This window comes from Indicator indicator, chromosome 36 (assembly GCF_027791375.1).
Source record: "Indicator indicator isolate 239-I01 chromosome 36, UM_Iind_1.1, whole genome shotgun sequence".
NCBI classification, from domain to species: Eukaryota; Metazoa; Chordata; class Aves; order Piciformes; family Indicatoridae; genus Indicator; species Indicator indicator.
In genome coordinates, this window is record NC_072045.1 from 5,255,826 (window position 1) to 5,282,829 (window position 27,004).

Below are 27,004 nucleotides of genomic sequence, written 5' to 3' on the forward strand. Positions count from 1 at the left end.
ACACCTGGTCAGGGCATCTCCTGTGCCCTGAGAGCTCAGCACCTCTGAGCAGAGCTGGCTGGGGCCAGAAGCAAAGCCTGCTAATGCCTGCAGAATGGCTCTTGGGAAGAGGAGAGATGAGGCCTGGCCTTGCCCCCCCCTCCCCCCCAACCCCCGTGTGGCTGCCTGGCACAACTTTCCCAGGGCTGGTAAGAAGAGGATGTGGGCTGGTGGCTTCAGTCACCTTCCAGAGTCACACCAGCTGCAGGGTCACAGCCTGGAGACCCAACACAAGCTCAAAACCTCAACCTAAACTCCCTTCCACATAGGGCAGAAGATGGGTGGAGGGAGGGAAGGAACATCTGCATCAGAGCCCTGCCCAGGCAGCGTTCCCAGAGTGGAGGGGGGGGGGGGGAAACAAAAAACCAAACCCAAGGAATGGGAGAATGTGGACCTCAGCCAGTGGAAAACCCCAGACCTGCAGCACACCTGGGAAGTGAAGCAGCTCCAGACTCCAGCACACATCTACAGCTGTGCCACTCTGGCTGTGCCCAGCAGCTGGCCACTCCCTGCCATGCAAGGGCCACCCTTGGCACCTCCCTGCTTGGGGCAGTTGCTTTCCTCTCAGAAAACAGCTCCTGGTCGTGGCAGAAAGGGGCCAGGACGAGCAGGACCACTCTGAACTCCTGCCTGGGGCTCAGTTCTAGCACTGCTGTGCTGGGAGCTGAGTGATGACCTCCTGGCCCCAGCTGACAGCTGGGCAGCTGCAGAGGTTTTCTTCTGCCCTGCAGTGCTCAGCAAGGATCAAACCATTCCCCACCAGGAACTCCCCCACCCTGGGGCCAGCATCACTTTGTGGGCTTAGAAACTCCTCTTACACCCAGTGCCAGCCCTCCCCACAGCCCAAGCACAGTGAGGGAAGGGGAGAAGGCCCCAAGGGGCACACAGGGCTACCCACACCACCACACTGTGCCCCTTCCCAACCCTGGGCCAGACCCCACCCCACCCGCAGCTGAGAGCAGAGCTGTGAGGGGCTGGGGAGCAGCCATGCACTGGACCCACAGCTCTGGAGGGCAGGGTGGCTGTGGGGAAGGGAGGAGAACAACTTCTGCTGCACACTCTGAGGGACCAAGAGTCCTTTAGCATCGCTGTGCCCTCAAACCACTCCCCCAGCCAGGGTGGGGCCCATGCTCCCTGTGTGCTCCTGCAGCTCTTGCACCTCCAAAGGCTGCATCCTCCACCCCAGCCCCTGCAGCACTGCTGCTGCAGCTCCACTGCCAGTGCTGACCACCCCACTGTGGCCCAGGGATATTTTTCCCTGTCCCCAGGCAGGGACTCTCCAAGGAGCCTGGCATCACCGGGGGGTGACACCTGCTCAACAGAACAGGGGGTGCTGGACCTCCTCTCCTCCTCATCACAGCCAGCCACCAAGGCTTCGTGGGGATGCTGTCAGAGCACACTGGAGCAGGAAGGGTGTTTGGTTTCACTGTAGCCTTGGAACAAGGAGGATGGAAAGACAGATTCCGACCGACAGCTCCAAACCGTCCGTAGGGAACAGCGCAAGCCCCAGGAGTTCACTCGAGTCGGGTCCGAGTCCTTGCTGGGGGTCTGTGTGACAAGTTTGTGACAGGAGACTCTCACTGAGACAAAGGCTCTGAGTGAGCCACAGGTGCTGGGCAAGCCTGGTGAGCAGTCAGGAAACTATTTACATCTCCAATGCCAAGGAGGCCGAACTCTGTGACCGCTAAGGACACTTGCGCAGGGGCCTCTGGGTCTCTGTCCAAATCCACCGGGCCAGCAATTAAAGGCAAACCCTGGTTAATGTCTGCAGGCAGAGTGAAGTCCATGCTTATCCTCTCCCCAGAGCTCTGCAACGTCTCCTGCTTCTCCTCTGCCAGTCCTGCTGCTGGCAAAGGGTAGAGCCCTGGCTCCGGGGGGGCGGCGGCGGCACTGCTGTGCCGCGGGCAGGGCGCGGAGGTGGCAGCCGAGGAGGTCTCCTCCGTGGGGTCGAAGGAGCAGTTGGTCTCTGAGGGGGTGCTGCACTCATAGCCCTGCCCTGATTCACTGATGCTGCCCAGGCTGCAGGCTGTGCTCTCCACGCTCAGGGGTTCTGCGTGTTTCACCCCAACCCCGGGGAAATGGGGCAGGGGGGGAAAAAAAAAAAGTAACAGTTAGGAGAGGGAGGAAGAAAGGATGGGAGGTAGGAAGTGAGGGGGGGGGGGGGGGGGAATAAAACAGCTGGAGGGAGGGTGTAACACACAGCAGCCAGCTGAAGCCAGCCTAAGCACAGCAGGGTCTGTGTGGGGGCACAAATGTGTCCTTATCACAGGGGCAGAGGATGGCAGGGGTTGGAAGGGAGCCGAAGAGATCAGCCAGTCCGACCCCCCTGGCAGAGCAGGACCAGAGAATCCAGCTCAGGGCACACAGGAACACATCCAGATGGGGCTGGAAAGGCTCCAGAGAAGGAGACTCCACAACCTCTCTGGGCAGCCTGCTCCAGTTCTCTGTGAGCCTCACAGTGAAGAAGTTCCCCTTGGTGTTGAGGAGGAACCTCCTGTGCTGCAGCTCACATCCATTGCTCTTTGTCCTATCCCAGCAAGTGAGCAGAGGCTGTCCCTGTCCCCTCCCTCCTGACCCCCAGCCCTCAGACATTTCTAAATGTTTGTTAAATCCCCTCTAAGTCTTCTCTTTTCCAGACTAAGCAGCCCCAGGTCCCTCAGCCTCTCCTCACCAGGCAGTGCTGCACTCCCCTAAGCATCCTCCTAGCCCTCTGCTGGACCCTCTCCAGCAGGTCCCTGTCCCTCCTGAACTGGGGAGCCCAGAACTGAAGGCAGTACTCAAGATGAGGTCTCAGCAGAGTAGAGTAGAGGGGAAGGAGAACCTCCCTGGACCTTCTGGACACCTCTTAATACACCCCAGGCTCCCATTGGCCTTCTTGGCCACAGGGGCACATTGCTGTCCCATGCAGAACTTGTTCTCCACCAGCACTCCCAGGTCCCTGCTCTCCAGCAGCTCCCCTCCCAGCCTGTCCTGCTGCAATTTGTTCTTCCTCCCCAGCTGCAGGACTCTGCACTTGTCCTTGTTCAACCTCATTTGGTTCCTCTGTGCCCAGCTCTCAGTCTGTCCAAGTCTTGCTGGATGGCCACACAGCCTTCAGCTGCCTCAGCCCAGCCTCCCAGGTTGGTGTCAAGTTGCTGAGCAGACTCTGTCTGTCTGTCTGTCCTCTCATCAATGTCATTGATGAAGACGTTGAACAGCACCAGGCCCAGCACTGATCCCTGGGGGACTCCACTGGTTACAGCTCTCCAGCTGGACCTGGCACCATTGATCACCACTCTTGGGAACTCTGTCTTGTAACCAGTTCCTGATCCACCTCACTGCCTGCTCCTTCCATCCCACCCTTCCTGAGCTTCCTCACTAGGAAGCAAGGTCCCTGCCAGCAGGGAGGAAAGGCAAAGGTGCAGACAGCAGCTGGGAGGCCAGCAGAGTTTCTATGGGAATTAAAGGGAACCTCACAGAGGGTTTGGCTTCTCTCAGAGTGTCTAAGTCCTGTCCCCACTCCCAAAGCTAACAACCCTTGGGAGGTGCCTGCACAAAGCCCTTGGTTGTGATGGGACGATGAAGGGAATGAGCTCTGGGAGTCTTCTCACAGCCAGATCTCCCTGGAAGCAGATCAGGGACACATCCTGACCTCTGGTGCCTTCACTCAGCCTCCCAAGGAGCTGCCTGTGTCTGGTGTCTGCATTGGTGCACTACAAGCAGCTAATTCAGCTGCCCCAGAGATGGTGCAAATCCTCCTCTGGGAATGACTTAGGCCACCTCTCTGAGCCCAGAGGAGGAGAAACTCTTTTGAAGCCTCTGCTGGTCAGTATGAAGAATCCAAGTCCCCTTTGGTCACCACAAAACCCACCCAGGGCTGGTGTGTGGCACAGCACCAAGGGAGCTCACTGGTGAGGCGCAGGGAGAAGAGCAAGGGCTGGACAACAGGAGACAGGCAGAGGAGGGTTTGTGCCACCAGGTGAGGGAGAGGAGGTACCCCCAGGGGGTGCCAGAAGAGGAGGGAGTTACCTGTGCTCTCTATTGCTATCTGATCCTGCCCAAAGTGGGAATCCAGGCAGCCAGTGGCAGAGGGAATTGGTGGGGAGCTCCGAGACCGAGTGGTGTTCTCCACCTCAGCCCCATCCAGGTCGTTGTCAGTGTAGTCCCTGTGGGGAAAGACAGAGAGCCACTGCCACCCCCTGCCAGGCAGAGAGCCACAGGCAGGGAAAACACAACCAGGATTCAATTTCCATCCACAAATCACAGAACAGGTTGGGTTGGAAGGGACCTGCAAGATCAGCACCGACACCCCCCCCTGCCATGGGCAGGGACACCTCCCACCAGCACAAGGTTGCTCAAGGCCTCATCCAGCCTGGCCTTGAGCATCTCCATGGAGGGGAGATCCACAACCTCCCTGGGAAACCTGTTCCAGGGTCTCCCCACCCTCACTCTCAACAATTTCTTCCTCATCTCCACTCTCAACCTCCCCTCTCCCAGCTCAAAGCCATTGCTCCTCGTCCTGTCACTCCCAACCCTTGTCCAAAGTCCCTCCCCAGCTCTCCTGGAGCCCATTCCAGGTACTGGAAGGCTGCTCTAAGGTCTCCCTAGGACTGTAAAGACCTCACTGTCAATCAGCCTCCACCCCTTCTGTGCCTGCAGAGCCCCACTTCAGACCCTGCAGTAAAGACAGAGAGGCTGAACCCAGCCTGTGACAAAGCAGGAGGGGCTCTGTGGTGCTGCAAACCCAAGAGCTGTGCCCCAGCTCCCTGAGCCTTCCCCCCAGAGCAAAACAAAAAGGCCAAACACTCTCCCCTCCTCCCCCAGGGAGCTGCCACCTTCCCAGAATGGTTGTGCCACTGTTTGTGTGCCAGCAAAAAGCAAGTGGATGAGAAAAATATTCCCTCCCCAACTCCCCTCCTACTCTGAGATTTCCCACTGGAGATTTCAGGTCTTGCACAAGAATTACAGAACCCCTCCCTCTCCCCCCCCCCAACCCTCAAACCCATCAAAATCTACAACTTCACCTAAATCTTTTCCAACTGATCCAACTGCAATATTGCTTTTTGACCTTTTGAAACATTCCTGTGGCAAATCTGTTCCAAAAAGGATTTGCTGCAACCAGCGCGGATCTAAGAAGGAAAAGAATTTACCTCCCAGTGTGGCAGCAGGGAAAGAAATTAATTCAGGTTCCAACCCCTCCCAGAAAGAGTCTGTTTTTGAACTTCAAGGAAGCTTCCTTCCCAAAACCTCACTCAGCTGAGTTATTTCCCAAGATCAGCCATGGATCCCTGACCTTAACCTTGGATTGTGTGGATGTGTTTATGCCTGGCACAAGTCAGAGTTTTCTGACACAAGGAAGTCCACAGCCAAGCAAATAATTGCTTTATCTCCCCTCCCCATGCTTATCAGGGGTTGTGTTCTGAGCACATCCAGCAATGCTCCCTCCTCCTCCCCAGAAGCCTCCTGGAGCAGAAGGTGCAGAGGAGATTTCACAGAGTCACAGAATGGGTTGGGTTGGAAGGGAGCTGCAAGATCCTTCAGCTCCAAACCCCACCTCTCACCAGCCCAGGTTGCTCAAGGTCTCTCTCATCCAACCTGGCCTCTGCAGCTGAAATTTTCACCGGGAGGTTAAAATCCACAGGGTCGTAGAAGGGGTGAGGGTGGAAGATAGCAGAGAATGGCTCAGGTTGGAAAGGACCTCCAGAGATCATCTGCTCCAACCTCCCTGCCATGGGCAGGGACATCTCTCAACCAGACTCAGCTGCTCATCCAGCCTGGCCTTCAACACCCCCAGGGAGGAGGCAGCCACAGCCTCCCTGGGCAGCCTGTGCCAGAGTCTCACCACCCTCAGACTGAAGAACTTCTCCCTCAGCTCCACTCTAACCCTGCTCCCCCTCAGCTTCAAACCCCTTTTCCCTTAGGAAATGTCCCTCTGCAGCCTTCCTGCAGGATCATCCCAGCCAACCCCTCCCCTAGAGCTCACAATGCCACCACTCCTGCCCAGCCTCTACCACTAAACCACATCCACACAGCTTTCAAACCCTTCCAGGGGGGTTCAAACCCCCTTCAGAGGGGGTTTTAAACCCCTTCCAGGGAACTTAAAACCTCTTTCCAGGGGGGCTTAAAACCCTTCCAGAGGGGTTTAAAGCCCCTCCAGGGCATTCAAACCCCAGCCAGGGCCTTTAAAACCATTCCAGAGGGGTTAAAAACCCCCTCCAGGCAGTTCAAAGCCCCCTCCAGGTTCCTTTAACCCCTTCCAAGGAGTCTAAAGCTCCCTCCAGGCAGTTCAAAGCCCATTCCAGTGTGCTTTAACCCCTTCCAAGGAGTTTAAAAAGCCTCTCCAAGGCACTTAAAGCCCCCTCCAGGTTCCTTTAACCCCTTCCAAGGAGTTCAAAGCCCCCTCCAGGGCACTTAAAGCCCCCCCCAGGGTGTTTTAACCACTTCCAAGGAGTCCAAAGCCCCCTCCAGGGCACTTAAAGCCCCCTCCAGGTTCCTTTAACCCCTTCCAAGGAGTCTGAAGCCCCCTCCAGGCAGTTCATGGCCCCCTCCAGGGCACTTAAAGCCCCCTCCAGGGCACTTAAAGCCCCCTCCAGGTTCCTTTAACCACTTCCAAGGAGTCTAAAGCCCCCTCCAGGCAGTTCATGGCCCCCTCCAGGGCACTTAAAGCCCCCTCCAGGGCACTTAAAGCCCCCTCCAGGTTCCTTTAACCACTTCCAAGGAGTCTAAAGCCCCCTCCAGGCAGTTCATGGCCCCCTCCAGGGCACTTAAAGCCCCCTCCAGGGCACTTAAAGCCCCCTCCAGGTTGCTTTAACCCCTTCCAAGGAGTTCAAAGCCCCCTCCAGGCAGTTCAAAGCCCCCTCCAGGTTGCTTTAACCCCTTCCAAGGAGTCCAAAGCTCCCTCCAGGCAGTTCAAAGCCCCCTCCAGTGTGCTTTAACCCCTTCCAAGGAGTTTAAAAAGCCTCTCCAGGGCACTTAAAGCCCCCTCCAGGGTGTTTTAAGCCCTTCCAAGGAGTCTAAAGCCCCCTCCAGGCAGTTCAAAGCCCCCTCCAGTATGCTTTAACCCCTTCCAAGGAGTTCAAAGCCCCCTCCAGGGCAATTAAAGCCCCCTCCAGGTTGCTTTAACCCCTTCCAAGGAGTCTAAAGCCCCCTTGAGGCAGTTCAAGGCCCCCTCCAGGGTGTTTTAACCCCTTCCAACGAGTCTGAAGCCCCCTCCAGGACACTTAAAGCCCCCTCCAGGTTGCTTTAACCCCTTCCAACGAGTCTGAAGCCCCCTCCAGGGCACTTAAAGCCCCCTCCAGTGTGCTTTAACCCCTTCCAAGGAGTTTAAAAAGCCCCTCCAGGGCACTTAAAGCCCCCTCCAGGTTGCTTTAACCTGTTCCAAGGAGTATAAAAAGCCCCTCCAGGGCACTTAAAGCCCCCTCCAGGTTCCTTTAACCACTTCCAAGGAGTCTAAAGCCCCCTCCAGGCAGTTCAAGGCCCCCTCCAGGTTGCTTTAACCCCTTCCAAGGAGTCTAAAGCCCCCTCCAGGCAGTTCAAGGCCCCCTCCAGGTTGCTTTAACCCCTTCCAAGGAGTCTAAAGCCCCCTCCAGGCAGTTCAAAGCCCCCTCCAGGTTGCTTTAACCCCTTTCAAAGAGTTCAAAGCCCCCTCCAGGGCACTTAAAGCCCCCTCCAGGTTCCTTTAACCCCTTCCAAGGAGTCCAAAGCTCCCACCAGGCAGTTCAAAGTCCCCTCCAGTGTGCTTTAACCCCTTCCAAGGAGTTTAAAAAGCCTCTCCAGGGCACTTAAAGCCCCCTCCAGGTTGCTTTAACCCCTTCCAAGGAGTCCAAAGCTCCCTCCAGGCAGTTCAAAGCCCCCTCCAGTGTGCTTTAACCCCTTCCAAGGAGTTTAAAAAGCCTCTCCAGGGCACTTAAAGCCCCCTCCAGGGTGTTTTAAGCCCTTCCAAGGAGTCTAAAGCCCCCTCCAGGCAGTTCAAAGCCCCCTCCAGTATGCTTTAACCCCTTCCAAGGAGTTCAAAGCCCCCTCCAGGGCAATTAAAGCCCCCTCCAGTGTGCTTTAACCCCTTCCAAGGAGTTTAAAAAGCCTCTCCAGGGCACTTAAAGCCCCTCCAGGGCACTTAAAGCCCCCTCCAGGTTGCTTTAACCCCTTCCAAGGAGTCTAAAGCCCCCTTGAGGCAGTTCAAGGCCCCCTCCAGGGTGTTTTAACCCCTTCCAACGAGTCTGAAGCCCCCTCCAGGACACTTAAAGCCCCCTCCAGGTTGCTTTAACCCCTTCCAAGGAGTCTAAAGCCCCCTCTAGGGCACTTAAAACCCCCTCCAGTGTGCTTTAACCCCTTCCAAGGAGTTTAAAAAGCCCCTCCAGGGCACTTAAAGCCCCCTCCAGGTTGCTTTAACCCGTTCCAAGGAGTCTAAAAAGCCCCTCCAGGGCACTTAAAGCCCCCTCCAGGGTGTTTTAACCCCTTCCAAGGAGTCTAAAGCTCCGTCTAGGGCACTTAAAGCCCCCTCCAGGTTGCTTTAACCCCTTCCAAGGAGTCTGAAGCCCCCTCCAGGGCACTTAAAGCCCCCTCCAGGGCACTTAAAGCCCCCTCCAGGGCACTTAAAGCCCCCTCCAGGGCACTTAAAGCCCCCTCCAGGGCACTTAAAGCCCCCTCCAAAGTGTTTAAAAAAAACCCTTCCCCTGCAGTTAAAAAACCCCCTTCCAGGTTGACTCCACCATCTCCTCGGGCAACCTGAGAACCTTTTACCAGGAAGAAGCTTTTCCCCTTTCCCCTTCCCCTCCTTTCTTAGGATCCGACCCTCACCTCCCTAGGCAGGACCCGGGGGCAGCTTCCTCCGCTCGCCAGGAGAGGGAGTTTTGGGTTGTTCTGAGAGGGGTTTTTTTTTGTTTTTTTTTGTTTTTTTTCCCCCCCACCCCCACACCCCCCCAACCCCGAGGTTACTAGTGTTAGTGTGAGAATATTCCACGCACGTGGCTCCAGGGTGGAGGACGTACTTCTTCCTTCCCAGCCGAGTCTGCTGGGTGAAGTAGTCGTAGCGCTCCGACTTCTTCCACATGTAGTAATACTCCACACACTCCCCCACGGACCTGGTACGGACCTGAGGATCAAGAGCAGACCGCATCCAAGCTCAGGATCCAGTTTGTTTTGTTTGGGTGGGTGGTTTTGTTTGGTTTTTTTTTTTTTTTTTGTATTTTTTTGGTTTTTTTTTCTTAGCTCCTCGCGGAGTCTCCTTTCCCGTCGGGAGGCAGGAGAGGTGGGGGTGGGGGGGAAGGTTAAAAAAAAAAAAAAAAAAAGCATGGCTGGAGTTGAGCTGCGTCGCTACGGAGAGGTCTAAGCTTGCAGGACAGAAGAAGCTTCGGAGGGGTCTCCCGGGAGGCCATGGGAAGAGGTCACCCGCAGCAAACTGCTGGGGTCAGGCACAGGAGGGTGTGTGCAGGACCCTCCAGTGGCACAGGTGAATGTGGAGAGGGAGGGAGGGGCGGCCAGAGAGGGGGAGAGGGAGGGACAGAGGGAGGGAGGGGCGGCCAGAGAGGGGGAGAGGGAGGGAGGGGCGGCCAGAGAGAGAGGGAGGGAGGGAGGGGCGGCCAGAGAGAGAGGGAGGGAGGGAGGGGCGGCCAGAGAGAGAGGGAGGGAGGGAGGGGCGGCCAGAGAGAGAGGGAGGGAGGGAGGGGCGGCCAGAGAGAGAGGGAGGGAGGGGCGGCCAGAGAGAGAGGGAGGGAGGGAGGGAGGGGCGGCCAGAGAGAGAGGGAGGGAGGGGCGGCCAAAGAGAGAGGGAGGGAGGGACGGCCAAAGAGAGAGGGAGGGAGGGACGGCCAAAGAGAGAGGGGGGGAGAGGGGGAGGGAGGGACGGCCAAAGAGAGAGGGGGGGAGAGGGGGAGGGAGGGACGGCCAAAGAGAGAGGGGGGGAGAGGGGGAGGGAGGGACGGCCAAGAGAGAGAGGGGGGGAGAGGGGGAGGGAGGGGCGGCCAGAGAGGGGAAGAGGGAGGGACAGAGGGAGGGAGCGAGAGGCGGCCAGAGAGAGAGAGGGAGCGAGAGGCGGCCAGAGAGAGAGAGGGAGCGAGAGGCGGCCAGAGAGAGAGAGGGAGCGAGAGGCGGCCAGAGAGAGAGGGAGGGAGGGGCAGCCAGGGAGAGAGGGAGGGAGGGGCAGCCAGGGAGAGAGGGAGGGAGGGGCAGCCAGGGAGGGGCAGCACAACTCCCAGCACAGCAGCTCTGTGTCCTCGGGGCCCAGCTCTCCCTACAGCAGGCCCCTTGCATTCTCAAGGACCCCCGGGGGGGACTTTCACAGAACATCCACACGGCTCCACTCACTCAGTCACAGAAGTACTGCAAGGGCTGAGGGTTTGGAAGGAACTTTTGAGACTCCAGCAAGGGCTAACCAGGAATTAACTGACATCACTCATGCAGGTCAGGGGTGGTTGTGACTTCTCCCACCTGGAAAATCAGGCAGAGCAGAGCCCACACACAGCCTGGGGTGGGAATTCAGCGGTCCTCAACCTCCTGCATCACATTTGGTGCCTCCTCCACCCCCCCCTGCCCCCTCAGTGGGGGCACAGGAGCAAACCTCCTCACCTTGTTGGCTTGGATAAGGTGGAAGTTTTTCCCATGGACCCTGAAGCCATGTTCAAAGTTCCTACACTCTTCCTCACTCCAGGCACAAAGTTCATCTACAGGAGAAAGGAAGAGGAATGGGAGATGTACAGTATCCAAAAAAAAAAAAAAAAAAAAAAAGAAGAGTTCTATGAGGGTTGATGAGGGGAGGGGAAAAAAAAAAAGAGAGGGAGGGGAGGGGGAAAAAATGAGGGAGGGGAGGGGGAAAAAATGAGGGAGGGGAGGGGGAAAAAATGAGGGAGGGGAGGGGGAAAAAATGAGGGAGGGGAGGGGGAAAAAATGAGGGAGGGGAGGGGGAAAAAATGAGGGAGGGGAGGGGGAAAAAATGAGGGAGGGGAGGGGGAAAAAATGAGGGAGGGGAGGGGGAAAAAATGAGGGAGGGGAGGGGGAAAAAATGAGGGAGGGGAGGGGGAAAAAATGAGGGAGGGGAGGGGGAAAAAATGAGGGAGGGGAGGGGGAAAAAATGAGGGAGGGGAGGGGGAAAAAATGAGGGAGGGGAGGGGGAAAAAATGAGGGAGGGGAGGGGGAAAAAATGAGGGAGGGGAGGGGGAAAAAATGAGGGAGGGGAGGGGGAAAAAATGAGGGAGGGGAGGGGGAAAAAATGAGGGAGGGGAGGGGGAAAAAATGAGGGAGGGGAGGGGGAAAAAATGAGGGAGGGGAGGGGGAAAAAATGAGGGAGGGGAGGGGGAAAAAATGAGGGAGGGGAGGGGGAAAAGAGGGGAAAAAGAGGGAGGGAGGAAGGGAGGGAGGATTGGTCCTCACCTCTGATCACCTTCACATTGAATCGTAGCCTCCTCAGTGCCTCTTCTGCATTGAAGTTGCACTTGACCAGTTCATACAAAGCCTGGGAAACAACAAGCAGGTTACTCACAGCATGTACCTGAGCCACACAACCTGCTCATGGCTCACATGGGTCTCAGAAAACTTAACTTTGTTGTTTTTTTTTTTTTTTTTTTTCCCCCAGCAGCCACTCTCCACTAACCCCCACCTCCACCATCTGCCCACTGGGCCAAGGCACTGGGCCTGACAAGCCGGGAGTTGCCCCCAGCAGCTCTGCAGGTTGCAGGAGTGACTCTGAGTGAGAAGATGAACTGCTCTGAAGTGGTTTAGCCAAATGTTTGATCTTCTGCTGGCTTCAAAGAGGACCTCAGACCATGGGCAGATCCAAGAGGAGGTTCTTGCTGCAAGCTCTGGCTCAGAGTTTGGGACGCTGGGAGAACACAAAGCCATCCCCATCCCTCTTCTTGCCCAAGCTGTCACATGCTTCCCACAAACATGGCAAAGGAAAGGAAAGTTCCAAGCCAGACAGCCCTATGGGGCAGATCCCTTCCTGCCCTTTCCAGCCTCCCCACAGCCTCCTGAATCTGCAGCTGAGGAGCACTCCCTCACTCATCCACCGAGGGGAAGACCACCACCACTGGATTGAGGTCTCATTCTCTTTTGATTGAGTCTCTCACTTGAGAGCTCTGTAGGAAACACTGCACTGTTACACCAGCACCATCTGTGGGGTGCAAAAAAAAAGTCCCCCCACAACCCTCCAAGCACCTGCTCATTGTCCTTCACCATCTCCCCTTCCGGCAGGCTGCTGCTGGAGAGCTCATCCCAGCGCCGCTTCACGGCGCGGTACAGGAACTCTTCCACCTCTCTCTCAGGGAGGATGTTTGGGTCCCAAAGCAGCTGATCTTCATTCTCATAGGCTAGCAGAAACAAAGAAAGGCACTGAAATAAGCTCATCAGAGAATTCTGCCCCTGTTCTGCATGGGAGAGACAGGAAGGAGGAGATCTGCTTGGTCCTCCAACCTGGCACTAAGAGAGGTGACAACTGATTGAGCGGTGAGGGACTGGAGCAGGCTGCCCGGGGAGGTGGTGGAGTCTCCATCCCTGGAGGTGTTCAAGAAACACATGGACATGGCACCTGGGGATGTTTTCTTGATGGCCACGGGGGTGTTGGGTTGCTGGTTGGACTGGATGATCTCAGAGAGCTTTTCCAACCCAAAGGATTCTCTGATCTCTGGAGGTGCTGCATCTCCCCTCCTGCTTCTGGAGGCGGATAACTTTTCTGTACCTCTTTCAGAGGCCTAAGCACAAGCTCAGCTTTGCTTCCCTCATCTCCAGAAGGGCTGACTGACAGGGTTTTGCTCACCACATTCTCCAAGGTTGTTGTTTTGATTCCTTGATCCTGGCAATTAACCTCCCCCCTAGGTTCTGAGATGTCTCTTCCGGCACACAGTAAACAGAAGGAGTGGGAGGTGAAGGCAGCTTTGAGCTGCAGCCCTGACCCAGACACCAACCAAAGCAGCACCAAGGCTGTCCCTCCCCTGTGCCAGCTCCTCCAGGTGCTGCTCCACCCATAGGAGCAGACAATCCCATAGTGATTCCCACCCCCTTCCAGCTTTCAAGGCTCTGAGTCCTGGGAGCACAGAACAAGGCAGAGATTCAGTGAAACAACAGCACAGAGGAGAAGCAAGGAGATAAAAAACCACCCAGAAACACTGAAATTGTTCTAGTCAGATAAAAATATCAGCACCCTCTGTACTTAACTCCTTCCTACAGGCAGAGGACCCAACTCTGCTGCCCTGCAGAATCACTAAAATCAGGTCAGAGGCACTACAGAGAGGGTGTAACAGACCCCAGAGGGATCTTCCTGGCAGTTCCATTTCATTTCACCCTGGTGGCAAGCACCCAGGTTATGGAAAAGGAAATCTGTGGCCTTCAAAGAGAAGGCTGAGAGCAAGCAGCAGTGAAAAGTTCTGAGAAGTCTGTTGGGTAAACCTGAAAGAGTACCTGCAGAGCTGGGAACTTGGGGCTCCTTTAATTCACTCGGAGTCAGCCAGGATTAAAAACAAACAAACAAACAAAAACCAAACCAAAACCAACAAAGGAGGAAGGAAGAGATTTCTGAGGATGTGGCTTTTGGTCAGCTCTCTCTTTCAGAAACTCAAGCAGCTGCTGTAGTGTTGCACTAAGTGTGAAATGAGTTCCAGGTCATTTCTGCTCCGCCTTCTTTCCCTGCTCTGCCTCTGCCCTGGTGAGACCACGGCTGGAGGATTGAGAACAGCTCTGGGCTGCTCAGCTCAAGAGGGCCAAGGAGCTACTGGGGAGAGTTCAGTGGAGGCTATGAGGATGATGAAGGGACTGGAACAGCTCTGTGATGAGGAAAAGGTGAGAGACTTGGGGGCTGCTTAGCCTGGAGAAGAGAAGGCTGAGAGGAGATCTTATCACTGTCCATAAATACCTGCAGGGTGGGTGGCAAGAAGGGGCCAGGCTCTTTTCAGTGGCACTCAGTGACAGGACAAGGGGCAGAGGACACAGATTGGAAGCCAGGAAGTTCCACCTCACCACGAAGAGAAACTTCTTTGGGGTGAGGGTGCTGGAGGCCTGGAGCAGGCTGCCCAGAGAGGTTGTGGAGTTTCCTTCTCTGGAGGCTTCCAAGCCCCACCTGGATGTGTTCCTGGGTGACCTGCCCTGGGTGCTGCTGCTCTGGCAGGGGGGGGTTGGACTCACTGATCTTCAGAGGTCCCTTCCAACACCTCTGACTCTCTGATTCTATGATTCAAGGCACCTCTGCAGACATCCTCCCAAACTGGAACCAGCCAGCACCAGGAAGCACTGAATGCAAATAGCTCTGGCTGCTCAAAGATGACAGAGGGAAATAAATCAGGGAAAGAAATCTGCAGAGGGGCTTCCTTCCCTGGGTCTCCAGCTGAGACCCCCTCCTCCAAACCTGTTTTCACTGAGCCCCTCCAAGCTGCACTCCCAGCCCCTCCAGCTGCACTCCCAGCCCCTCCAAGCTGCACTCCCAGCCCCTCCAAGCTGCACTCCCAGCCCCTCCAAGCTGCACTCCCAGCCCCTCCAAGCTGCACTCCCAGCCCCTCCAAGCTGCACTCCCAGCCCCTCCAAGCTGCACTCCCAGCCCCTCCAAGCTGCACTCCCAGCCCCTCCAAGCTGCACTCCCAGCCCCTCCAAGCTGCACTCCCAGCCCCTCCAAGCTGCACTCCCAGCCCCTCCAAGCTGCACTCCCAGCCCCTCCAAGCTGCACTCCCAGCCCCTCCAAGCTGCACTCCCAGCCCCTCCAAGCTGCACTCCCAGCCCCTCCAAGCTGCACTCCCAGCCCCTCCAAGCTGCACTCCCAGCCCCTCCAAGCTGCACTCCCAGCCCCTCCAAGCTGCACTCCCAGCCCCTCCAAGCTGCACTCCCAGCCCCTCCAAGCTGCACTCCCAGCCCCTCCAAGCTGCACTCCCAGCCCCTCCAAGCTGCACTCCCAGCCCCTCCAAGCTGCACTCCCAGCCCCTCCAAGCTGCACTCCCAGCCCCTCCAAGCTGCACTCCCAGCCCCTCCAAGCTGCACTCCCAGCCCCTCCAAGCTGCACTCCCAGCCCCTCCAAGCTGCACTCCCAGCCCTCTTCCACCAGGAGAGTTTAAAGCCAGCTCAGGATTAGCTGTAAATGTTGGTGCCAACACTGAGAGGTGCCAAGCTCAGAGCCATGGAGCAGCACTGGGGCAGCAGGGCCCCATCAACACCCAGGCCAGCACCCTACACCCACACACAGAGCAGGGAGCCTTACCTTTCTCACCATGCCTGCTTAAATGGAGGATGGGAACAGCAGCTTGGTACTGAGGTCCAACCATGATCTCCTGAAATATCACCAGGGAAAGAGAGAGAGAGAGAGAGAGAGAGGGGAAATTGAAATGGAAAATGCTCTGTAGAGGCAGCTGAGGGACTCTGTGATTTAGGGACCACGACACCATGAGGCCCATTTATGGATCAGCAGCAGTCCCCCCTCACTGCCACTATTCACTTCTAGGGAAGCTGCCTACATTATAGGGCAACTAAGAAGATTTACTGTGAACCAGCTGATCCCTTGGGGACCTCAGGCATTTCCATAGTGTTAATGTTGTAGATATATGGCAAACAGCTAAGGCAGGAGATAAAGAAATGCAGAAGGCTCTCCTGTAACCTTCACAACCAGGATGGATCTGGAAGCCTGCTCCTCTCTTTCCTGAGAAGAGTTCCCTCCCACCCCATTCCTCCTTCCCCCCCCCCCCCCAATAAATCCTGAGGGGAACACTGCACAGCATTTCACCTTTATAGGGCTACAGGCTGCAGTTTTGATTTAACCAAGGCACAGCAGCAATTTTTTTTTTTTCCCAGCTCTGAAGCAGGAGATTCATTTCAGGTGCACATTTCAAGCTGGTATTTAAGCAAGCCCTCCTGTAACCCCACATCTGCCACCACCTCCCAACACAACACAAGGTGCTGAGCAAAAGTAAAAGTTAAAAAAAAAAACGAAAAAAAAAAAAAACCCAAAAAAAAAAACCCCAAAAAAAAAAAAACCAAAAAAAAAAACCAAACCAAACCAAAAAAAAACCAAACCAAACCAAACCCCAAAAAAAAACCCAAACAAACCAAACCCCAAAAAAACCCCAAACCAAACCCAAAAAAAACCCAAACCAAAACCCAAAAAAAAACCCCAAACCAAACCCAAAAAAAAACCCAAAACAAAACCCAAAAAAAAACCCCAAACCAAACCCCAAAAAAAACCCCAAACCAAACCCCAAAAAAAACCCCAAACCAAACCCAAAAAAAAACCCAAACCAAACCCAAAAAAAAACCCCAAACCAAACCCCAAAAAAAACCCCAAACCAAACCCAAAAAAAACCCCAAACCAAACCCCAAAAAAAACCCCAAACCAAACCCCAAAAAAACCCCCAAACCAAACCCAAACAAACCCCAAACCAAACCCAAACAAACCCCAAACCAAACCCCAAACAAAACCCCAAACCAAACCAAACAAAAACCCAAACCAAACCAAAAAAAACCCCAAACCACACCCAAAAAAAACCCAAACCAAACCAAAAAAAACCCAAACCAAACCAAAAAAAACCCAAACCAAACCAAAAAAAACCCAAACCAAACCAAAAAAACCCCAAACCAAACCAAAAAAAAACCAAACCAAACCAAAAAAAAACCAAACCAAACCAAAAAAAAACCAAACCAAACCAAAAAAAAACCCAAACCAAACAAAAAAAAAACACCAAACAAAAAAAAAACCAAACCAAAAAAAAAACCAAACCAAAAAAAAAACAAACCAAAAAAAAAACAAACCAAAAAACAATCCAAGCCCAGATAATTTCTTGAGGGAAATACCAAAAGGCTTTGGTGTTGTGCCCTCCTCAGCCTCAGGGGCACTCTGTCCTGGTTCTCTTCCCAACACCCTCAGATCCTTTACCTTCTTACACTCGTTGGATGGGATGGAATCCTCCTCTGAATCCTCAGCCATGGAGGAAGCACATGGAGATGAGCAGGGCTCTTTGTCTTCATCAGCAAGGAAGTTGTTTGCTTTGTGGGACAGGCAAAGAGCTGTGGTTATGAGATGTTGGTGCCTCTCACCTCTCTCTCCCCTTCACTTTTTATCCTGCTAAGCCTGCAGGCTCACCCCCCTCCTCCCCAACTATTTTCAGTTGCTCCCTTTAAGCACAAGGATCTGCACGCTTGCCCCTAAGCCAGGGAGCTCAGACTCCCTCATTCTGCAGAAGAAAGGAGGCTCACTTCAGGCTGAGTCTCTCCTGCACTTTGGTTCCCCATGGATTCCAATATTTGGGAAGTGCCAGGACACATCACCCCACTGATGCCACTGAATTGGTTCAGAGAGTCACAGAGCTGTCTGGGTTGGAAAAAGCCTCTAAGATCAGCAGCTTACCCCCACCATGGCCACTAAACCATGGCCACACATCTGGAGATGTCAGACCAGGTACTGAGCTCTCAGACTGCATTTACAGCTGGTAGCAAAACCATTCTCACTCTCAGTGTTGTGAGTTACAGCTGAAGACAATTCTCCCCTCAGCCCCACCACTCAGATTCACAGAATGGGTTGGAAGGGATCTTAAAAGATCCTCCAGTTTCAAGTCCCCTAGCCATGGGGCAGGGAGATCTTCCACCAGCCCAGGCTGCTCAAAACCTCATCCAACCTGGCCTTCAACACCTCCAGGGAGGGCACATCCCTGGGCAACACCTTCCAGTGTCTCCCCACCCTCCCTGGCAAGAATTCCTTCCCCATCTCTACTCTCAACTAGCTCAAAGCCATTGCTCCTCGTCCTGTCACTCCCAGCCCTTATCAAAAAGTCCCTCCCCAGCTCTCCTGTAGCTCCCTTCAGGTACTGAAAAGCTGCTCTAAACTCTCCCTGGAGCCTTCTTTGCTCCAGGCAGAACAGCCCCAACCTGTTCCAGTGTCTCCCCTGCTAACACTCAGGTTTCACCTGCAGCACCCCGAAGGAAAAGCGGAAAACCCGATCTCAGGAAACCAAGTGACAAAAAACACAGAGTGGGGGGGAAAAAAAAAACCCAACCAAACCAAACAAACCACCCCAAAACATTCTTGCCCTGCCCTAGCTGATCAGATCTGAGTGAAAAGCAAGCAGGGAGGAAGCAGGGGACACATACAGCCATGCTGGTTTGGGAAGAGGTCCGAGGCGTCGTGGGACGTGACGGATGGAGTCAGGTCGTCAGCTGAAGACTGTGTCTCCTCCTCTTCTTCCCCTGAAAGCAAATCCTTGGCTATTTGTTCCTTTTAACAACAACAAGAAAGTGACAGAAAAAGAAAAAAAAAACAAAAAAAAAAGTTTTAAAATCCAAATAAAAGCAGAAATGAGGTGGGGTGAGGCCTAGAGCAAAGCGTTTCTGGCCAAGCGTGGTCGCGTCCGTAGGGTCTCCTTCACCCTCCCACAGCTTGGCCCAGGACAGATTCTCTTTCTCTCTCTCTCTCTCCCACCACTTCCAGATTTTATTCCCTAGCAGCCCTTCTGGAAGTGTCAAGAGAAGCTTCCTCTGGAAGCCAGAGAGAGGACAAGCAAGTGGCCCTTTCTGTAGTGCTCCACTCACAGCAAACACCTCAAAGATCTGGGAAGGAATGAGAAAAAGCTTTCTCCAGACTTCAGCCAGAGCAGCTTCACCCAGGAAGAGCCAAACCTTCCCTGACTCTCCACAGATCTACAGCTACAGGCAGAGATTTTGTAACCCAAGGTCCATGGAGAGGTTTGTTTTTTTTTTTTTTTACAGTGTTCTTCTGAAAGCAGTTATCCTTTCAGGGAATCTCAGAACGCAGCAGGTTGGAAGGGACCCCCCCAGGGTCATCTTGTCCAACCTCCCCTGCAAGTCAGCAGGGACCTCTCCCACTACATCAGGGTCCCCCCATCAAGTCTGACCTTGAACATCTCCAGGGATGAGGCTTCTACCACATCTCTGGGCAACCTTCTTCAGTATTTTCACCACCCTCATTGTGAAGAAGTTTGTCCTCAATCTGCCCTGTGTGATGGTTTGAAACTGCCTTTTGTCCCTCTCGGGGCAAGAGAGGATCTGTCTGGCCTCCAACCAGCACACCCTGCTCCAGTCTCCTTCTCCAATCTCTGATCCATCCTTTTTCTACTCTCCTCTAAGCATCCCTTGCAGCTGGTGGTCCCTCACTGGGATGCCAGCACCAGGCAGGCCCTTTCTTTCCCTGGCACTAGTCAAACCCCACCTGAAGAGAGCTACTAGAACCCCCTCAAAGTGCAGACAGCCCAGCAGGACACCCCCAGACCCACAGAGCTGCTCTTACCTTATCCAGAGTCATATCAGGGAGATTTGGAGTAATATCATTGCTCTCACTGTCCTGCTCTGAGATGGGGTCAGAGCCCTCATAGCCATACAGTGCCAGCAGCTCCTCAAATGGCATTTCACTGCTCTGAGCAAGAGGAGGACAAAGCTTCATCAGGAGTGGGACAAGCACCAAGTGCAGCAGCAGCTGCAGCAGACACAGAGCCAGGCAGAGGCAGCCAAGGCAGCTCTGCTCTTCTGGAGGCTCTGATGTGCCTTGGATGATGCAGGAGGCAGCATCCATCAGCACTCCCTGAACCCCCCCCTCCCCCCCAACCTGTGCTTCCCAGGGGTGAGGGGGCCAGGAGCTTTCAGCACAGGGCAACAGAGCCAAAGGCGTTTTGGAATCTGTTCCTTTTTACCCTGCTGAACAGAGAGATGCCAGACAGCACAACTGTGTTTACAGAGAGGAAGGGAAGGAGGAAATCCTGAGTCTTGTGCCTGACCTGAAGGCACAGCCTGTGTCAGGCAAGGCCACACACACACACTCTGTGTCTCACTGAGGTCTCTGTGGCCACCACCAGCTCACCTCTGTGGTTCCTCCACTGCCAGACAGGCAAGGAACACACAGCTGATGGCTCCATAGCCAAGACCACCTTGGCAGAGTGCCTGAGCCAGACTGCAACCTTTCCTCCTGTCCCCCACTGCCTAAACCTCTTCCTCCCCATCCAAGCACAACCTCAAGACCCCTTCATGGGGAGACCTAAAGAAGAGTTTCTCACAAAAAAACCTTTGGTGCCAGACAAAGCAAACAAACCAACCAAAACCACCCCACAGCAGGTCACTGCCCTTTCCCTCCCCCTTGCTGCCTTTACCTGAGATGCATTGAAACTCTTCTCCAGCTCTTCTAAAGACTTCTGCTTCTCCTGAGCAGCATCATCATCATCATCATCATCTTCCCTTTCCTCCCGCACGCCGTAGTTCTGGGAGAGGATCTCAGCGAGGTTCAGGCGGTGATCAGCTGAGCCCATTGACACAACTGCAGGGAGCAGAAGAAGTTGGGACCCTAGCACCACCCTGGACCAAATCTTTGAGGCCAAAAACGAGCAGGAGGTTCAACAAGACCAAGGGCAAGGTCCTGAAGCTGGGTGGAGGCAATCCCAAGCACAAATCCAGGCTGGGCAGGGACTGGCTGGAGAGCAGCCCTGAGGAGAGGGACTTGGGGGTGCTGGGGGAGGAGAAGCTCAGCAGGAGCCAGCAGGGAGCACTTGCAGCCCAGAGAGCCAAGCAGAGCCTGGGCTGCAGCAGGAGAAGTGTGGCCAGCAGGGCCAGGGAGGGGATTCTGCCCCTCTGCTCAGACCACACCTGGAGCTCTGTGTCCAGTTCTGAACCTCTGTTACAAGAGGGCTATGGACATGCTGGAAGGTGTCCAGAGAAGGGCCACCAGGATGAGCAGAGGGCTGGAGCTGCTCTCCTATGAGGACAGACTGAGAGAGTTGGGGTTGTGCAGGCTGGAGAAGAGAAGGCTCCCAGGAGACCTTCTTGTGGCCTTCCAGGATCTGAAGGGGGCTCCAAGAAAGCTGGGAAGGGACTTTTTAGGCTCTCAGGGAGTGACAGGACTGGGGGGAATGGAATAAAGCTGGAAGTGGGGAGATTCAGGCTGGAGGTGAGGAAGAAGTTCTTCACCCTGAGAGTGGTGAGAGCCTGGAATGGGTTGTGCAGGGAGGTGGTTGAGGCTCCATCCCTGGAGGTGTTTGCAGCCAGGCTGGATGAGGCTCTGGCCAGCCTGATGTAGTATGAGGTGTCCCTGGGCATGGCAGGGGGGTTGGAACTGGATGAACCTTGTGGTCCCTTCCAACCCTGACTGACTCTATGATTCTGTAAGCTTGGGATAACTCCCTCTGCATCCATGATGAGGAAGAAAGAAGGTAGGAAGGAGTGAGAGGGGGCCAGGGAGCACCACTAAAGAAGTCACTTTGTGAGAGCTGATTGGCAGCACCTGGTTCTCATCACATTTGAGCCCCACAAGGGACTGAAAGCTGAGCTTGAGGGGCTCCTGAGCATTTCTGTGGCCTTCCAGGATCTGAAGGGGGCTCCAGGAAAGCTGGGGAGGGACTTTTGAAGGTGTCAGGGAGGGATAGGACTGGGGGGAATGGAGCACAACTAGAAATGGGGAGATTCAGATTGGATGTGAGGAAGAACTTTCCCCCATGAGGGTGGTGAGAGACTGCCACAGGTTGCCCAGGGAGGTGGTGGAAGCCTCTTCCCTGGAGGTTTTTAAGGCCAGGCTGGAGGTGGCTGTGAGCAACCTGCTGTGGTGTGAGGTGTCCCTGCCCAGGGCAGAGGGGTTGGAACTGGCTGAGCCTTGAGGACCTTCCAACCCTAACAATTCTCTGATTCACCAGTGTCAGAACATGTGGACACACACACTGCAGCCTTTCCTTCCCTCTAGGCACTTTGGATAATTACTCCTGATTGCAGGAAGGGGCATTGGAACAGGCTGCCCAGGGAGGTGGTGGAGTCACCATCCCTGGAGGCGTGGACATGGCACTTGGGGACATGGTTTAATGGCTACAGTGCTCTTAAGCTTGACAGTTGGATTCAGTGACCTTAAGAGATCTTTTCCAACCCAAACAATTCTCTGCTCCTATGAAGTGGACACTTGTAGGAGCTTGAACATCTTGAAGCCTCTCCTCCTGCGTCGGGCGGGGTGGGAACGAACCAACAGGTTCAGGAGATGCTGGGAGGAGGAAGGGAACAGACAGACTGATCACAGGAGCTTGGTTTCTTCTGGAAATCAGCTCAGCGGGCAGACAGACAGACAGACAGACAGAGGGGTTGGGGCTACCTGCTGCAGTCTGAAGGCCAGGCTCTCCAGGACATAGGCTGCGGGCTGGGTACGGCACCACCCTGGGACTCTGTCGGCCGACTGAGGCCTTGAGGAAAAGAGAAACAGAGGGTTGAGAGATCTCTCCTTGAACAACCTGACACACCTCCAGCCCCACTCAACCCCACCAGCAACTGCAATGAGCTTCATTTCAAAGCCAAGGTTTCAAGGAGCCCACACAGGGCAGTGTTAGGGACTGCTGTGCAAAGAGAGCTCTGCTCAGGTGTGTTAACAGCTCCTCCAGATCCACCAGCAGCCTCTCACTGCTCTTCCACCTCACCTCTTGCACCTCCAGCACTCCACTATTTATCCTCTGACCAGTTTCAGACCTCAGATCTCAGGGCTGACACTTCAAGAGGAAGCCACTGACCCTAAGCCATGCCTCTGCAGGCACCCCCTGAGCTGATCCGTCCCCTCCAGAGCCTCACCACCTCCAGAGGGCTCAGAGGGGTAAGCAAAGAAATTCAGAGCTCAGCAGGCAGGGAAGGAGTCTGGGCAGGACTGTGAGTGGCACAGGGGAGGTAGGCACTGAGAACAGGCACCTTGCATTCAGAGCTGGGTCAGGAGTTCAGCAGCAGTCTGAGCTGAGGCCTGGAAAGCAACCCAGGACATCTGCTGCTCCTTGGGCTGCTGGGCATGGAAGTGCTGCTCATCAAGTTGAGCCTGGGCAGGGAGCAAGCAGGTCATTAACTGATGCCTCTGGGTGACTGAGAGCAGCCAGCTGCAGAAGGAAACCACAGTGCCAGTCCCCCAGTCCCCAGCTGTGATGATCCTCAGCCATTACTAACCTCAGCCCTGCACCACTGCTCCTGACTGAGTCAGGGGGAGCTGGGGCAGCACCTACAGTGCTTCACTAAGAGGCTCTTAGACCTCCTGAAAGCAGAGACAGTCCAGCTGCACAGCAGAATTCATCCCTGAAGCACAGAGTGAAGCAAGCACCAGCAACAAAACAAAAACAAAACAAAACAAAACAACAACAACAAAAAAAGCCACCCCAGACTTTGAGTTCCAAGTTAGTGCCCTCAGGTGTTCACTCACAGGTGGCAAAGCCCCACAAGGACCAGAGGCAGCTGTTTCCTAGGCATAATTACCACTCTGGCAGACACTGCCATAGGAAAGGAAGGCTGAGAGAGGGAGGGGAAGGATCTGTAAAGCAGCTGTGGAAACTCCTGCTCCTCCCTCCACCAGGCCCAGTGACAAGAGGATGCCTCTAGTCCAGGTGGAGCACAAACTGAGCCAATTCACCACCCCCAAGGGTCTGATTAGCAGCAGCAAGAGAACCCCACTGGAGGCCACTTTGGCTGCAGGCAGGGCCTGGGGAGTGTGAGCACTGAAAAGGGAGGAGGAGTTTATGGGATAAAGAAAGGAGAAGGGGGTGGAAAGGCTTTGGGCAGCCTCCACTTTGAGGAGGAAATGGTTTCACCACTCAGGAAAGGGTCAGTGCCCCTTTGTGGGGGCTCTGCTGGAACATGACCAAGTACCAAACCCTCCTGGATAAACCCTTCCAAGCCAACAACCCCATGGAAAAAGTGAGGCTGTGGTCTACACTTATTCCTTCTAGGCTCCAGTGATCTGCAGAACTCTTCAACCCAAGACAATGATCTGGAGATCAATTGTTGCCTCCTTCACAGGGGGATCAATAAGGAGCTGCAGGCTTTGGAAAACAAAGCCTGGAACTGTTAGAGGAGTGGATGGGCTGGCTTGAGGAGATGTCAAGAATACTTCAGGAGTGAGGAGATCTCCTTTTAATGATCAGGTGCTGAAATGAGGAGTAACAGTCAGCAGGACAGGATGGCAACTCAGTAACTAACCACGAGTTCATGTCCCCCAAGCATCACCAGAGCAAGAGAGGGAAGTGCTGTGGGCTGGAGTCACCATCCAGCAAGCAGCTCTGAGGTGTTTGGGCTGAGAAAAGCAGCAGCACCTGAGAGACAAAGCCAATGGCCCATCCCACACCCTCACTGAAAGATCCCTTGGAGCATTTACCAATCCACCAAGAGGAGAGCTGAAGGGGCAGGGGAGAAAGGTCTGGCTTAAAGCTGGAAACAGCAGAGAGAACATTTCCTGATTCCACTGCTGGCCAACACCACAGGATGTGGAGTGGCATCGTTGGAAGGTGAGGTGGCTGCAGCCTGACACTTCAAACATCCCAGGGGAAGCAGAGAACACAACACAAAGCACCTGAGGCACCAGCAGGTTATCTCCAGTTCCTGGATGAGGTGCAGATGGCTCCTGTTGCTGGTGACAGCTCTGGTCACCATGAAAGGTCACAGTGGTGAACTCCACAGTGTGATGCACCACCGTGGAAGCAGTGGAACAGGTTGCCCCAGGGAGGTGGTTGACATTGCTCCTACATCCATGGGCCACTTAATCACAGGGGGTGGGGAAAAAAAGGAGCTCAAATCTTTTAAAAATCTCTTTTTTACGTTTCCCAGCAGTTGCCTTCCTACCACCACATCTCTGCTTCTCAGGCAGTCTTCCTCCCCAAAGTTCCACAAAGGGTTGGCCATTTGTTTGTGTTTCTGGGTGACTCCTGCACTCCCCTCCTCAGCTCTGCACCCCAGGCTTGGAGCAAATGGAACAAAGCAACAACCACATCTTAGAGAACACAGAGCCTGAGCTTTTTACCCTGACAAAGCCATCTCCAGTGCAAGGCTGAGTGTGCCCAGAGAGCTACTGGAGTTAAAAAAAAAAAAAAAAAAATCTTTCAGACTGAAAGTGATTTTGCAAGGAAGTGAGGGGGAAAAAAAAATCCTTTCCAGGGATACCACTTTAATAATTAATGTGGTTTCCTGAGCTGCTCTGAGATGTATTTCACACTTGGTGAGAGAAGTGTTCTTGGCTCCTCCACCTTGTCCATACTGCTGGAGATGGGGCTGCTTTCCACAAGCTCCCAGTGTAGCTAGAGGGAAGTGGAAAGGACAGAAATGGGGTCCTGTGGGACCTGAGAGAGCAAAAAATGATCAGAGGACAGGACACAGAGGTCGTCTCTTGCCCAGGGAAGCCAGCACCCCAACAGCAAGCCCTTGCCATGTCACAGCAGAGACACTCCACAGTTCACACCTCCTCTGTGAGACAGTGACAGCTCCTGGATCTCCCCAAGACACAGACCTGTGGTGCTGCCTGCCACCAATGTGCCAAGATGAACCCAGCACCCTTGGTGCTCCACCAAGGGTAGCAGCTAAAACCAAACCCTTCTGGATGGGTCAGGCAGCATCTTCCTCATCAAAATGCTGAAACAAGAGCAAAGCTTTGCCATCAAACAGAAGTTGTCTGAGAGCCTTCAACAGAGCAGGCAGCTGCCTTGATGCCTTCCTAGTGTCTTCTTGCCACGCTGTGGTCACCACAAGGGTCTCACGATGGAAACGAAGCATGGATGTGCCACAATCATGACAACAGGGAAGGGATATTTCAAGGACATGTGAAGACCCCACAGGGAATGGTATCACCAACCATGAGCGTGGTGGAGAGATGGCAGCAGCCTGTCTGCAGGATGCACCAAGACAAACATAACACCACAATGGGACAGGAGACAGGGGTGGCCTCACCCTGGCCCCCTCGGCTGGGCAATCCTCCCCATCCCTGTCACCAAACGTCGTTCCCACCACCCTCCCCAGCCCTCTGCCATTCCCAGCTCCCGACCTCGCTTGCTCTCCTGCTGCCCAGGTCCTGCCTCTTTACCCCCAGCCCCTGCGAGCTCCTTTCCGACAGCTCTGCACCCCCTGACCCCAGCTCTCCCGCGGCCCGCCCCCGACACCATCGGCCCCTGCAGCACCAAGGCCTCGGGGGGCTCCTGCTTGCCCAGCCCCGCTGCCCCGGTCACCGACCCCCGGCACCGCTCATCACAGCCCAACCCCGGAGCCCTGGCGGGTTACTTCGTCTCAAAGCACTTTTTGAGCGCTTCTCCCGGGGCCCTCTCCCGCAGGTCCGGCCACGGGCCCTCCGCCACGGGCCCCGCTGCTGCCTCCTCCGGTGCCGGCGGGACGGCAGAGCCGGTGCCGCTCCCCGGGCTCGCCTATGCCCCACCGTCTCCCCCAGCTCTCCCGCAACGTCCCGCCCAGGCGCCTCGTCCCATATCCGTCCCCGGGCCGTCCCCGCCCGTCGGCCCACTACCGCCCGGGGCCCCACCGCCCCTCGGCCCAAGTGCCCCCCGCCCCGGAGGGCCCAGCTCCGGCGGCCCATCCACCCCGCGGCCTCAGAACCCCGGCCGCAGGCAGTCCCGGGCAGCCGAGGCTCGGGAGACCCCCGGGACCACCACCCAGCCAGGGGAGGCGGGAAGCGGAAGGCAGGAATGCCGAGGCCCGGCCCGGCACGACCCCGGTGGGGCTGCACTCACCTCCGCCATGGCCGAGCGCGAACGGCGGGGCGGCGCAAGCCCCGGATGCAGCGGCGGCCGCTGATTGGCTGCGGCGGCGGCGAGGGCGGGGCCGGGGGCGGGGTCAGGGGGGCGGGGCGAAGGGGCGTGGGGCGCCGGCAGCGGGGCCCGGGGCGCCGGGACCCGGGGCGGGGGCTGGGCGGTTCGTGCTTTCCCCTGTCGGCCCCCCCCGCCCCGTCCCGTTAGCGGCAGCTTCCGGGCGTCCTTCGGGCCTCGGGGCGCCGCTCTCACCTCCCGGAGGTTGTTCTGGCCTCGGCCCGAGGAGCCGGAGGGCTTGTGCAGAGCGGTGGTAACGGCATCCCCGGGAACCGGCGTGGAGCGGGAGGAGAGGCCGCAGTCAGCGCCGGGCCGGGCCGTAAATCCGCGGGCAAAGCCACGTCGGGGCCGTGGTCCTCAAGGGCTGCACGACTCCGGGTGCCCGCAGAGCCCTATCGAGTGACCACACAGAGACGGGGCCCTGGCCTGGCACTGGGGCATTGATTGGTGTGGAAAGGAGGATTTTATTTATAAAGTGTCCCTGTGGCCCCGTGGACCCCTGGCACTCATCTACT

At 55.5% G+C, this 27,004-nt stretch overlaps 1 protein-coding gene across 1 annotated transcript; it reads right to left on the reverse strand.

The window, feature by feature from the left end:
* Nucleotides 1-1,616: 1,616 nt before the first annotated feature.
* MIER2 (MIER family member 2) lies at nucleotides 1,617-26,436 on the reverse strand. The gene is made up of 13 exons (XM_054396252.1): nucleotides 26,415-26,436; nucleotides 22,040-22,127; nucleotides 20,067-20,230; nucleotides 19,214-19,339; nucleotides 18,061-18,184; nucleotides 16,850-16,959; nucleotides 15,185-15,254; nucleotides 12,166-12,317; nucleotides 11,383-11,464; nucleotides 10,582-10,676; nucleotides 8,982-9,109; nucleotides 4,048-4,184; nucleotides 1,617-2,089 (listed from the first exon to the last, which is right to left on the reverse strand). Exons 1-13 carry the CDS (start codon nucleotides 26,421-26,423, stop codon nucleotides 1,617-1,619), a joined length of 1,758 nt encoding a protein of 585 aa, XP_054252227.1. The 5' UTR covers nucleotides 26,424-26,436.
* Nucleotides 26,437-27,004: the final 568 nt, after the last annotated feature.